This window comes from Panulirus ornatus, chromosome 46 (assembly GCF_036320965.1).
Source record: "Panulirus ornatus isolate Po-2019 chromosome 46, ASM3632096v1, whole genome shotgun sequence".
Taxonomy (NCBI): domain Eukaryota; kingdom Metazoa; phylum Arthropoda; class Malacostraca; order Decapoda; family Palinuridae; genus Panulirus; species Panulirus ornatus.
Window position 1 is genome coordinate 7,151,728 of NC_092269.1, and position 14,457 is coordinate 7,166,184.

General features: G+C 38.1%; 1 protein-coding gene across 2 annotated transcripts in view; it reads left to right on the forward strand.

Annotated features, from left to right (window-relative positions):
* Drat (Death resistor Adh domain containing target) overlaps positions 1-14,457 on the forward strand; it is an 85,864-nt gene that overhangs the window by 51,598 nt on the left and 19,809 nt on the right. For both annotated transcript variants that reach the window (XM_071688748.1, XM_071688747.1), the window contains exon 3: positions 14,208-14,342. In XM_071688748.1, coding sequence (XP_071544849.1) covers positions 14,208-14,342 — 135 coding nt within the window. The remainder of the gene's footprint in view (positions 1-14,207; positions 14,343-14,457) is intronic.

The following is a 14,457-nucleotide window of genomic DNA, read 5'->3' on the forward strand; positions in this document are numbered from 1 at the left end:
GGCAGATTTCAAACCCGTCCGTCGCCTAACTCCCAACCAGTCATCTCCACTCGTTCCTGTCCTCATACTCTTTTGATTTCTTCTGCTTCCTCCTTTGTCTTTCACCTTTTGCAGATGCCTTCGATCCATCTCATTCTAGGACGTCTTACATCAGGGGTCCACTTCAAATACGACAACGAATAGTACCAGGAGGAAATACCACGATAAAAACTTTGAGGGAAAAGTTAAACTAGAAATTTGTTGAGTAAAGGTAGCCAGGAAGCGGTGGATGTTTACTCATCCACCAAGCAAGTCATCATGGACTTAGCTACCTGAACCCGAGCCATCACAAGGACGTTCATTGTCTTTCACCATATTTTTTTCATCCCAGTAAAAACATTTTTTTTTTCTGACTCTCAAGGAACGTGATGTGTGGTGTGATTACACTGGCTTCTTGCTTGACTGGTCGTGAACACTTTTTTCTTTTTTTCCATGCCAGACAGTCAAGAGCTAGATTGAAGGAACCGAGGAAAATGGCCTTTGTAAACCAATCGTTTAAGCCCAGTCATATTCCTTGATGGACTCACACAACTGGCAAAAGCCTATTATGATATTCGAGGCAGAGTGTGACCCTGACCTCTGACCTTCTGATCTCTAAATAGACAAGGTTCTACTCTTTCCAAGAGCTACGATCTTGTAATAACCAACGTTTCAGAGCCCAAGACGTATGACTTTCAAACATTATGTTTTTCAGTGACGTAAATTTACCTTAGGGTAAAGCTGTCTTTGACTCAAGCAGCCTATCTTGCGGATATGAGTCTGTCATCAATGGCCAAGCCACTCAGTTTATCGTCACCATGGCTCCCTACAACCTCAGAACCTCTCAGAGGTTCAAGTTGAGGGTGAAGAACAGCACCCGACTGATTATTTCGTTATTGTGGCAGTACAGAGAAGGGTGACTTGTCTGCAGGGAAGGGTACCTTGTGGGAGTTCTTATATGAGCTTGTGGCCAATACTATACATGTATGATTTAATCATAATGAAAAAAAAAATACTAAGTAAAAGAACTATTTTCTATCTTGAACTTTGTTTTCATTTAAATGTGGAAGATCATGAGCATACAATCGCTTGAGCTCATACAAACATTCACCACTCAAGTTCAGTGTTAACGTAACCAAAGTATGCATATAAATGATATAAGCGCCCAATTTTCTCCTGTGATCACTGATTCAAGTAACATCTCCATTCATCCTCAGGCAAAAGCTTCTTTGATCACTGCAAGAATTGAAAATTACACTTCAGCAACGAAAATACGTCTCAGTATAACTCTATCATCACTTGGAGGGTTACAAGCGTATTAACGGTACAATTACTAATACTTTGGAATTTTTACATAAGATCTAGATATTTATAGGAAAAATGCGTTAATATGTTTATGTACAACTAGCTACATAAATATATTTATAGGAGACAAAAGTTAAAGTTAATAAATTCACACACACACACACACACATATATATTCCTATGAGTCCACGGGGAAAATGAAACACGAAAAGTTCCCAAGTGTACTTTCGTGTAATAATCACATCATCAGGGGAGACAAGAGAGAAATATAACAGTCAGTTGATATACATCGAAGAGACGAAGCTAGGACGCCATTTGGTAAACATGTGATTGTCCAAAACATGTTTTGGACAATCATATTATATATATATATATATAATATATATATATATATATATATATATATATATATATATATAATATATATATATATATATATAATGAAAAAGAGGATCACCCTGAAAATCTTGCAGTTCAAAAACGAGATATTTGACTTCCAATTCATTAAGCTCTTTATTAACATTTCGAATCGCGACGAAACAGTAGTGTGTCACGCGATGTCTGATGGCCTGGCTCTTGAACTTATGACCCTTTATAATGCAACGATACGAACTTAACGGCTTTCCCAGTTTAGGTTAAATGACAGACGCGGCAACATCTCCCAGAGCCCGCCCATTTGTTACTTATGTCAAGAATGTAGTATGTAATAGGCGTGTCAAGAATATAATATGCAAACTCCCGATATTTTGCTTTGAATGTGTGGTACAACTCAGGCTCCGAGACTTGAAATAGAAATGGACAAATCCAGCAGCATAAAGCTGACCTGCCTCCTATCAGATATTTCTTTTTTATTCAAACCTCATTCTCATGTAAGAACTTCCATTAAGTAACATTTCCTATGGTTTTAGTTTTTTTTTTCATTGGTTACATTAACAAATACTTTAAAACATAGATTACATATAAGCTTCACTGAACTGATGAGAAGCTAGGCTCAACAAGCCTGGTATACAAATTTAATATACTCATCCTCAGGTTTGTGACTTACCACCGGACCTCAAACCTGTTTCAGTAACCACAACTGTTTCAGACAAAACTACGGCCAGTCTGTGTGCAACATGCATGTATACCATCATCAAAAGCAAAGCTTGTTACTGAAATTGAGAGGGGAAAATGTTAGCGTTTAATTCACCTCCAGCAGCGAATACTTCCAAGTTCATTGTCAGCATGTCAAAGATATTCTTGTCCATCACTGCTCCTTGTGACTGAAGAAATTAGCACAGAAACAAACTACCTGTCTGTCCCTGATTAACAAAAAGACTAGCTGGGGCCCGAAGACTACGCATGCGGACGGCATACCATTTTCGAATACGGTAATGGACCTTGATTAAGGACAGCCCATCGTAGCCAAGGATCGTACTGTCGTTCTCAAGAGGTAAACCTATATTAATCTACACAACAAAGATACACCATATATAAATGTATCATATACATTGTACAACTAACTATTACTTCCCACTATACCTGATACCAATCAACAAAACTTATAACCAGTGTACCATATGACTCACGTTGACCTACTGGTAAACAGGTCCTCAAGATAATATTCTTAGATAATGCCACTGATAAACAGATCCCCATGATAGCGCACTTTGATCAAACACATAACTACAAATACAATAATCACTTCTTAGTAACCTGCTTGAGGAAAAATCAAAATTGCGAAAGATGATCAAAGTAAGAATTTTAATATTAGTTATTGTTTACTGCAATGTTCTTAACATTGTCAGCATGTGGACAGTAACTTGAATAAGACAAAATTTAATCAAAATCTATAAATTACTTTCAGCAACGGATAAGTCGACAAAATAATCATGGTTGGGTGGGATACACTGCTCTTATACAAGAGTTATTGCCATAATGGTCCAATATCCTAATTGTTTACGCCCGTTAACAAATGAGATTTTCCTGGAGTCTATGTGGCACAGTCAGATATTTCGTAGAACCAGTCTACTACCACCTCCAACTTCTCTTACAGGATCAGCTATTAAATGATCATAATTTCAACTACAGTCGATAACAACATCTGTAGAGCGTTTTGTAATGGGTTATTCACCTTATTGATTGGGTGCTCCATTACCCCTCTATAAGACTCCTCCAGATAAATGCATTTTTAATTGATAAGATAATTTGCTTGATAGATACACTCAATTTTCACACATAACATGGCCTAAATAATCTAGAAAACTGCTACTTATATACGTATTTCGCTGTCAGCAGCATTTCTACTTCAGCAATCTTCAGGAAGACCATTTATAACCACCCATTTGCAATGTAAGGGGAGAAGAGTCCTGCACTAGTAAGGCCCTCCATCTCTAGAACTTTCACCAAAATCATGCACATTTTTACATTTATACAAGCTGCCCACATACACTGCATCATTGTTCATTTATTCCATTCATCCACCACTTTCACAATAAAAATACTTGGCATCTTTTCCCCGCGTTTTTTGCTTAATGTCATGTTACTTCATCTATGAAAGTCGTAAAACAAACTGAAAGTATGGCACATTGTCTCAACAGTCACACAACAAAGAACAGCTTTAATCACAGATGACAGGGTACTCCACCAACTGGGAAAATATATGGAGTGACGTTCCACTTAAATTGTACCCTGAGACTACAAGGGTCAATATCAGTTGATTGCAGTTTTGTCAACGACTCGTTGAATGGCAATTGGTGTCAAGTATCATTTGACGCAGATAGTGATTGCTGTCTAGAAAAACTAGGAATTATATACAGAGTGGCTGTAACTCCTAAGCTTCCGTTGTTGGTTTAGGGAAAATGTTCGTTGTACATAATTCATACGAATTCATTTTTCATATATGTTCCAGACGCAACGTCACTAAGGCAGAGCAAGATATAGTGAATAATGCAATAACTTTCTGTAATAAAAATTAGCCTAACCAAGGAAGCGAGCTGCCTGTTAAGGGCTTTTTTTTTTTTTCAATAAGTACATGAAGATTTCTTTTTTGTGTGATGACAATATCCCTTACATGGCAGCATGGTGATGGTTGGCTTAGAAAAGTAATCATCTAGATTTGGAAGGTTTTCTTCATAGTTTTAATAAAAGGTTGAAGGGCTCACTCAGTTTCTTGTGTATGATAAGTAAACCTTATTTTCTTTCCCCTATTGGATTATTCATTTTGTGTTGCTGGGTTAAAGGCAGCAGTTCCTTTTTTTAAGTAATCCTTTTTATTTTTGTATTTACTCGTCTTTGATGCTACAGACCGTGTTCTGTAGGCGACTGTAATTTTTCGAGATACAATAACATTTTGTGTAGTGGGATTTAGGGATTTATGTTTTTTTTAAAACTCACAAGGCGAAAAATCAGGGTTGCACATACAGCCACCCTATTTTACCTCGAGGGGGAGTTAAAATAGATTTTACCCTATGTGTACTCTTTGGCGACTTATTTATCTAACGTTGATAAAAAAAAAATAATATCTAAACCCACACGGGGGAAGCAGATTTGAAAAGCACACTTTTATTCTTTTATTTAGATTATTCCCTTTTTATATTCATCTTCTCTTTCTTCAGGACTTTCCCGCTCGTTGGTGCTAAAAAAATTTGTAAATAACTAATGAAAAGCCCCCGAAACTGCTTACATTGAAGATTTAATAATTACCACTTCATTTAAACTGACAATTTAAACTAACTTGTCAACATGCATAATCAATATCGTAAAAGCTTAAATTTCAATGCAGCCCCATTGTTTCCCTGTATTAGTTAAATTTTAAGATACGAATTTTATTCATTCTTACCTTTTGAAAAGAGGACACGAGTAAGGTGAAGAAGCCCCCGGAATGTAATCTTCATCCAATATTCTATCTTGAATGGATGATCTTCGGCTATTTGTTTATTTATCAAATTTTTCTTATTTCGTCTAAAAAAATTGGCGAATCCCAAAATGGGTATTTTTCTAACCCCTCTACACCTTGGCTAAACTAAAACAAAAGGTGGAAACTATTGGGTAAACACGAAACTATAAAGGGCACACACTTTAACTTCCGTCTATAATACCATTATTTCAATCCTCGTATTTACCGTGTAGTGTATTCCAGTAGCTTCCACGTTTATCTTATGGCACAGAATACTAAATATTGATGTCACTCTGATGCCTGCATCTTTAATAAAAAGCGATTGATTCTGTTTCATGCCAGTAATAGAATAATAATAAATTATACTTAACAATGAATATATTGGGAGAAGGATATGAAGGATTGTATTCACAGTTAAGGAAAATTCTACCAAATACTGCCATATGATTTAACTCGCGATCTTTGGATTAGATAAACAGTTCTGGAAAAGGGATCATAGGGATACTAGAATTCAGGAACGAGGAAAATTTGAGCAATTGAGGTCAATTCTTCATAACACAAAAGCTAATGATATATATATATATATCTATATATATATATATCTATATATATATATATTTTTTTTTTTTTTTCAATAAGTACATGAAGATTTCTTTTTTGAGTGATGACAATATCCCTTACATGGCAGCATGGTGATGGTTGGCTTAGAAAAGTAATCATCTAGATTTGGAAGGTTTTCTTCATAGTTTTATTAAAAGGTTGAAGGGCTCACTCAGTTTCTTGTGTGACTGATGAAGTAAACCTTATTTCTTTCCTATTGGATTATTCATCTTGTGTTGCTGGGTTGGATAGTGCAGCAGGTTCCTGTTTTTAAGTAATCCTTTTTAATTATTGTATTTACTCGTCTTTGAGTGCTACAGACCGTGTTCTGTAGTGCGACTGTAATTTTTCGAGATGACAATAACAGTTGTGTAGTAGGATTTAGGGATTTATGTTTTATTTTAACTACATCAAGGCGATAATCAGGGTTGCACATACAGCCTATCCTATCTTTACTCTCGATTGGGAGTTAAAATAGACTTTTATCCTCCATGTGTACTCATTGGCGCACTTATTTATCTAACGTTGATAAACAAACATAATAATATCTCAACCCACACAGGGGAAGCAGATTTGAAAAGCACACATTTTATTCTTATGCTTAGATTATTACCTTTTATATTCATCTTCTCTATTCTTCAGACTTTCCCGCTCGTTGGTGCTAAATAAATATGCTAAATAACTAATGAAAAGACACCGAAACTGCTTACACTTGAAGATTTAACTAATTACCACATTCATTTAAACTGACAACTTTAAACCTAACTTGTCAACATGCATACATCAATATCGTAACCAGCTGTACATGTTCAATGACAGCACCATTGTTTCCTGCATATTACGTTCAATTTTAAGATACGAATGATATTCATTCTTACCTTTTGAACAATGAGGTACACAGAGTAAGGTGAAGTAAGCGCCCGGAATGTAATCTTCATCCGAATATTCTATCTTGAATGGATGATCTTCGGCTATTTGTTTCATTTATCAAATTTCTTCTTATTTCGTCATAAAAAAATTGGCGAATCCCAAAATGGGTATTTTCATAATCCCTCGTACACCTTGGCTAAACTAAAACGATAAGGCTGGAAACTATGTGGGTAAACACGAAACTATAAATGGCGACACACTTTAACTTCCGTCTATAATACCATTATTTCAATCCTCGTATTTACCGTGTAGTGTATTCCAGTAGCTTCCACGTTTATCTTATGGCACAGAATACTAAATATTGATGTCACTCTGATGCCTGCATCTTTAATAAAAAGCGATTGATTCTGTTTCATGCCAGTAATAGAATAATAATAAATTATACTTAACAATGAATATATTGGGAGAAGGATATGAAGGATTGTATTCACAGTTAAGGAAAATTCTACCAAATACTGCCATATGATTTAACTCGCGATCTTTGGATTAGATAAACAGTTCTGGAAAAGGGATCATAGGGATACTAGAATTCAGGAACGAGGAAAATTTGAGCAATTGAGGTCAATTCTTCATAACACAAAAGCTAATGATATATATATATATATTTTTTTTTTCATACTATTCGCCATTTCCCGTGATAGCGAGGTAGCGTTAAGAACAGAGGACTGGGCCTTTGAGGGAATATCCTCACCCGGCCCCCCCTCTCTGTTCCTTCTATTGGAAAATAAAAAAAAAAAAAATGAATGTCACATAATGGTTCAACCTCTGGCTATGTAAAAAGGAAATGTTTAATTTATTTACACAAACGTCAATAGTAGTTCTCATCAATTTAACCACTGTATCAGTAAGCTTCAATGTCTAAGCTACATTTTTTCAATTTCACTATTTTCTTGTCAAAGCACCATGTATGAAAACTATCACTCCAGTAACACAACTATAAACATTTACTTCCCCTTTAAAAAAAAGTTCTGGGGAAGTCTGTCTCGATACACTGCGGGACACTCTACCACCTGGCGAGGTTTGTGTTGCAATGGTTCTTGATTCACAAACGTAGTAGCATCACTGGTGGGCCAAGGTAGTTCCGTTAGCAACTGGGACATTTCCTCATCCTATGGGATCCCTTGGCATCAGTGCGGCCGTCAGTGACATCGTAGAAGGTCATACCTTGCTGTACAGTTTCGCTGATGATACAGCGCTGGTGGCTGATTCATGTGAGAAACTGCAGAAGCTGGTGACTGAGTTTGGTAAAGTGTGTGAAAGAAGAAAGTTAAGAGTAAATGTGAATAAGAGCAAGGTTATTAGGTAAGTAGGGTTGAGGGTCAAGTCAATTGGGAGGTGAGTTTGAATGGAGAAAAAACTGGAGGAAGTGAAGTGTTTTAGATATCTGGGAGTGGATCTGTCAGCGGATGGAAACATGGAAGCGGAAGTGGATCATAGGGTGGGGGAGGGGGTGAAAATTCTGGGAGCCTTGAAAAATGTGTGGAAGTCAAGAACATTATCTTGGAAAGCAAAAATGGGTATGTTTGAAGGAATAGTGGTTCCAACAATGTTGTATGGTTGCGAGGCGTGGACTATGGATAGAGTTGTGCGCAGGAGGATGGATGTGCTGGAAATGAGATGTTTGAGGACAATGTGTGGGTTGAGGTGGTTTGATCGAGCAAGTAACGTAAGGGTAAGAGAGATGTGTGGAAATGAAAAGAGCGTGGTTGAGAGAGCAGAAGAGGGTGTTTTGAAATGGTTTGGTCACATGGAGAGAATGAGTGAGGAAAGATTGACCAAGAGGATATAAGTGTCGGAGGTGGAGGGAACGAGGAGAAGAGGGAGACCAAATTGGAGGTGGAAAGATGGAGTGAAAAAGATTTTGTGTGATCGGGGCCTGAACATGCAGGAGGGTGAAAGGAGGGCAAGGAATAGAGTGAATTGGAGCGATGTGGTACACCGGGGTTGACGTGCTGTCAGTGGATTGAATCAAGGCATGTGAGGCGTCTGGGGTAAACCATGGAACAGCTTGTGTAGGTATGTATATTGCGTGTGTGGAGTTGTATATCGTGTTGGGTGGTGGCCATTTCTTTCATCTGTTTCCTTGCGCTACCTCGCAAACGCGGGAGACAGCGACAAAGCAAAAAAAAAAAAAAAAAAAAAAAATATATATATATATTTTTATTTCATACTATTCGCCATTTCCCGTGATAGCGAGGTAGCGTTAAGAACAGAGGACTGGGCCTTTGAGGGAATATCCTCACCTGGCCCTCTTCTCTGTTCCTTCTTTTGGAAAATTAAAAAAAAAAAAAATGAAGAGGGAGGATTTCCAACCCCCCGCTCCCTTCCCTTTTAGTCGCCTTCTACGACACGCAGGGAATACATGGGAAGTATATATATATATATATTATATATATATATATATATATATATATATATATATATATATATATATATATATATATATATATATATATATCCTCCCATCTCATTTTTTTTTTCCAAAAGAGGGAACAGAGAATGGGGCCAGGTGAGGATATTCCCTCAGAGGCCCAGTCCTCTGTTCTTAACGCTACCTTGCTAATGCGGGAAATGGCGAATAGTTTGAAAGAAAAAGAATATATATATATATATATATATATATATATATATATATATATATATATATATATATATATATATTATTATATTATTTATTCATTTATTTATTATACTTTGTCATTGTCTCCCACGTTAGCGAGGTAGCGCAAGGAAACAGACGAAAGAAAGGCCCAACCCACCCACATACACATGTATATACATTCAGGTCCACACATCGCACATATACATACCTATACATCTCAATGTATACATATATATACACACACAGACATATACATATATATACATGTACATAATTCATACTGTCTACCTTTATTCATTCCCATCGCCACCCCATCACACATGAAATAACAAACCCCTCTCTCTGCATGTGCGCGAGGTAGTGCTAGGACGAGACAACAAAGGCCACATTCGTTCACACGTATTGTGGGGCCTGGATGTGGGAAGGGAGCTGTGGTTTCAGTGCATTATGCACAACAGCTAGAGACTGAGTGTGAACAACTGTGGCCTTTGTTGTCTTTTCCTAGCCCTACGTTGCGCGCGTGCGGGGGAGGGGGTTGTCAGTTCATGTGTGGCGAGGTGGCGACGGGAATGAATAAAGGCAGCAAGTATGAATTATATACGTGTATATATGTATATGTCTGTGTATGTATATGTATACGTTGTAATGTACAGGTAGATATATGTGCGTGTGTGGACATGTATGTATATACATGTGTATGTGGGTGGGTTGGGCCATTCTTTCGTCTGTTTCCTTGCGCTACCTCGCTAACATGGGAGACAGCAACAAAGTATAATAAATAAATAAAATAAATATATATATACATATGCATATGACATAAGAAAGAAAGGAGGTGGGCAGATTACAAAGGGTAATGAGTGGATGGATGAAGATGTAAAGTTGTCAGTGAAAGAGAAAAGAGAGGCATTTGGACACTACTTAGAAGGAAGTAGTGCAAATGGCTGGGAGATGTATAAAAGAAAGTGGTAGGGGGTCAAGTGGAAGGCGCAAGGGTTGAAAAAGAGGGCAAATGAGAGTTGGGGTGAGAGTACCATTAAACTTTAGGGAGAATGAAAAATGTTCTGGAAGGAGGTAAATAATGCAGTAAGATAAGGCAAAGCAAATGAAAACATTGGTGAAGGGGGCAAGGGGGAAGTTATAACAGGTAATGATGAAGTGCGAAGGAGATGAGTGAGTATTCTGAAGGACTGCTGAATGTGTTTGATAATAGACTGGCAGACATAGGGTGTTTTGGTCAGGGTGGTGTGTGAAGTGAGAGGGTCATGAAGTATGGTTTGGTTAAGAAAGAAGAGGTAGTGAAAACTTGGTGGAAGATGAAAGCCTTACGGTAAGGCAGCAAGAGTGGATGGTATTGCACTGGAATTTAAGAAAAGGAGTGACTGTGTTGTTGATTGGTTGGTAGGGATATCCAGTGTATATATGGATCATGATGAAATGCCTGAGATTGGCGGAATGCAGGCATAGTGTCAATGTACTAAGGAAAAGGGGTTAAAGGTGAGTGTTCAAACTACAGAGGCATACGTTTGTTGACTATTCCTGGAAAACTGTATTGGAGGGTATTGATTTAGAGGGAGAAGGCATGTACAGAACATCAGATTAGGGAAGAGCAGTGTGGTTTCAAAAGTGGTAGAGGATGTGTGGATCAGGTGTTCATTTTGAAAAATGTGTGAGAAATACCTAGAAAAACAGATGGATTAGTATGTAGCATTTGTGGATCTGGAGAAAGCATATGATAGTGTTGATAGAGATGCTTTATGGAAGGTCTTAAGAGTATATGGTGTGGGAGGAAAGGTGCTAGAAGCAGCAAAGAGATTTTCCCAAGGATGTAAGGCATGTGTACGAGTAGGAAGAGAGGAATGATTGGTTCCCTGTGAAGGTTGGCTTGCAACAAGGGTGTGATGTCCCCATGGTTGTTTAATTTGTTTCTGGATGGGGTGGTTTGGGAGGTAAATGCAAGAGTTTTGGAGAGAGGGGCAAGTATGCAGTCTATTGGGTATGAGAGGACCTGGGAAGTGAGTCAGTTGTTACGATACAACTATGGTGGTTGATTCGAGTGAGATACTAGAAGTTGGTGACTGAGTCTGGAAATGTGTGTGAAAGGAGGAAGTTAAGAGTAAATGTGAATAAGAGCAAGGTTATTAGGTTCAGTAGGGTTGAAGGACAAGTTAATTGGGATGTAAGTTTGAATGGAGAAAAATTGGAGGAAGTGAAATGTTTCAGATATCTGGGAGTGGATTTAGCATTGAATGGAACCATGGAAGTGGAAGTCAGTCACAGGATGGGGGAGGGAGCAAAAGTTCTGGGAGCATTGAAAAATGTGTGGAAGGCGAGAAGTGTGAACGAATGTGGCCTTTGATGTCTTTTCCCTGAACAACCTAGCGTGCATGTGGGGGAGGGGTTGTCACCATGTGTGGCGGGGTGGCAACGGTGATGAATAAAAAAAATAAATATAAGTATGAATCATGTACATATATATATATATATATATATATATATATATATATATATATATATATAATATATATATATATATTTTTTTTTTTTTGCTTTGTCGCTGTCTCCCGCTTTTGCGAGGTAGCGCAAGGAAACAGACAAAAGAAATGGCCCAGCCCACCCCCATACACATGTATATACATACACGTCCACACATGCAAATATACATACCTACACAGCTTTCCATGGTTTACCCCAGACGCTTCACATGCCCTGATTCAATCCATTGACAGCACGTCAACCCCGGTATACCACATCGCTCCAATTCACTCTATTCCTTGCCCTCCTTTCACCCTCTGCATGTTCAGGCCCAGATCACACAAAATCTTTTTCACTCCATCTTTCCACCTCCAATTTGGTCTCCCACTTCTCCTCGTTCCCTCCACCTCCGACACATATATCCTCTTGGTCAATCTTTCCTCACTCATTCTCTCCATGTGCCCAAACCATTTCAAAACACCCTCTTCTGCTCTCTCAACCACGCTCTTTTTATTTCCACACATCTCTCTTACCCTTATGTTACTTACTCAATCAAACCACCTCACACCACACATTGTCCTCAAACATCTCATTTCCAGCACATCCACCCTCCTGCGCACAACTCTATCCATAGCCCACGCCTCGCAACCATACAAAATTGTTGGAACCACTATTCCTTCAAACATACCCATTTTTGCTTTCCAGATAATGTTCTCGACTTCCACACATTCTTCAAGGCTCCCAGGATTTTCGCCCCCTCCCCCACCCTATGATCCACTTCCGCTTCCATGGTTCCATCCGCTGCCAGATCCACTCCCAGACATCTAAAACACTTTACTTCCTCCAGTTTTTCTCCATTCAAACTTACCTCCCAATTGACTTGACCCTCAACCCTACTGTACCTAAAAACCTTGCTCTTATTCACATTTACTCTCACTTTCTTCTTTCACACACTTTACCAAACTCAGTCACCAGCTTCTGCAGTTTCTCACATGAATCAGCCACCAGCGCTGTATCATCAGCGAACAACAACTGACTCACTTCCCAAGCTCTCTCATCCCCAACAGACTTCATACTTGCCCCTCTTTCCAAAACTCTTGCATTCACCTCCCTAACAACCCCATCCATAAACAAATTAAACAACCATGGAGACATCACACACCCCTGCTGCAAACCTACATTCACTGAGAACCAATCACTTTCCTCTCTTCCTACATGTACACATGCCTTACAACCTCGATAAAAACTTTTCACTGCTTCTAACAACTTGCCTCCCTACCACATATTCTTAATAATACTATATATATATATATATATATATATATATATATATATATATATATATATATATATATATATGTGTGTACATTGAAATGTATAGGTATGTATATGTGCGCGTGTGGATGTGTATGTATATACATGTGTATGTGGGTGGGTTGGGCCATTCTTTCGTCTGTTTCCTTGGGCTACCTCACTAATGCAGACAGCGACAAAGTATAATAAATGAAATAAATATACGAACCATACATGTAGACTATAATGCATAAGTTATAACTGACAACAGCTTATGTATGATATAGAGACATGTTACACATATGTCATTTGCTTTTATTTTTGTTTCTCGTAAATTCCATATATGTGATACATTTGACGAATCAGTGCAAAGCAGGATATCCATCACTATCAGCAATTTCATCTTTCTTCTGTAGATTTTGGAGGTGCTTCTGAAAACCCATAAACTTAAACCACATCAAGAAATAACCAACCAGAAGCTTGAGTGAGATGTTTCCACCATATTAAGTTTAGGGAGTCATCAACAATTCAGCTGTTAGAGAAAGCAGAATGCTACGTGTTTCCAGTAGTTCTTCGACTGGATAAGGTTACATTTCAATACACTTCAAAAACCAAACTCACATTCCCATACTGCCTTAAAGACTGAACAAAGTTTGAATTGGTTTCATTGTATCTGAACAACGAAGTTAGGACCTACAAAGGTAAGGCTAGGGTACTTTTGTATATGTAATTTAAGAGGTGTCTCTGGAACTGATACCCTATTCCTAATTTTTGAAGGTTCAGGAACTGGGAGAACTGAGTTTACACAAGATCTTGTGTCAGGTGAGTTTATAGGTGTTTCACTAGGTTGGAAAGAAATGGCTACAAATTCCATCCACTGAATGACTGAACAAAGAGAATAAATCACAAGATCTCACATTAACTGAGTGTGCAGAAAACAAGAAACAGTTTCCAGTTCCTTATACACTAATTAATATACATATTCAACCATCAAATGTGCAACCTGTCATTCATGTATGTAGCAATAAGCCAGAAAAATATCAGACTTTCAGCACAATGTCATCATTCTGCTCATAATAACCTTTACTGTAAAGTTTACTTCTATTTTAGGTTCGCAATGCAGGCGTCTGTTACCGTCTGAGGTCTGCCTCATCTTCCTCCAGCATCAAGTCTGTTGAGGCCCTGCACTGCGGATCACCCCTCCACCACTCAGTCAGGGACACATCTCTTTTCCCTGGTTATGAGGTTAGTCACTGATCAGAACCTCATTGGTGACAGTCAACCAGAAGGCCCTAGTTTACATTCAGATGTGTCAGTAAACTCCATATCACACATCAGTCACATACAACTCTTTGAAATG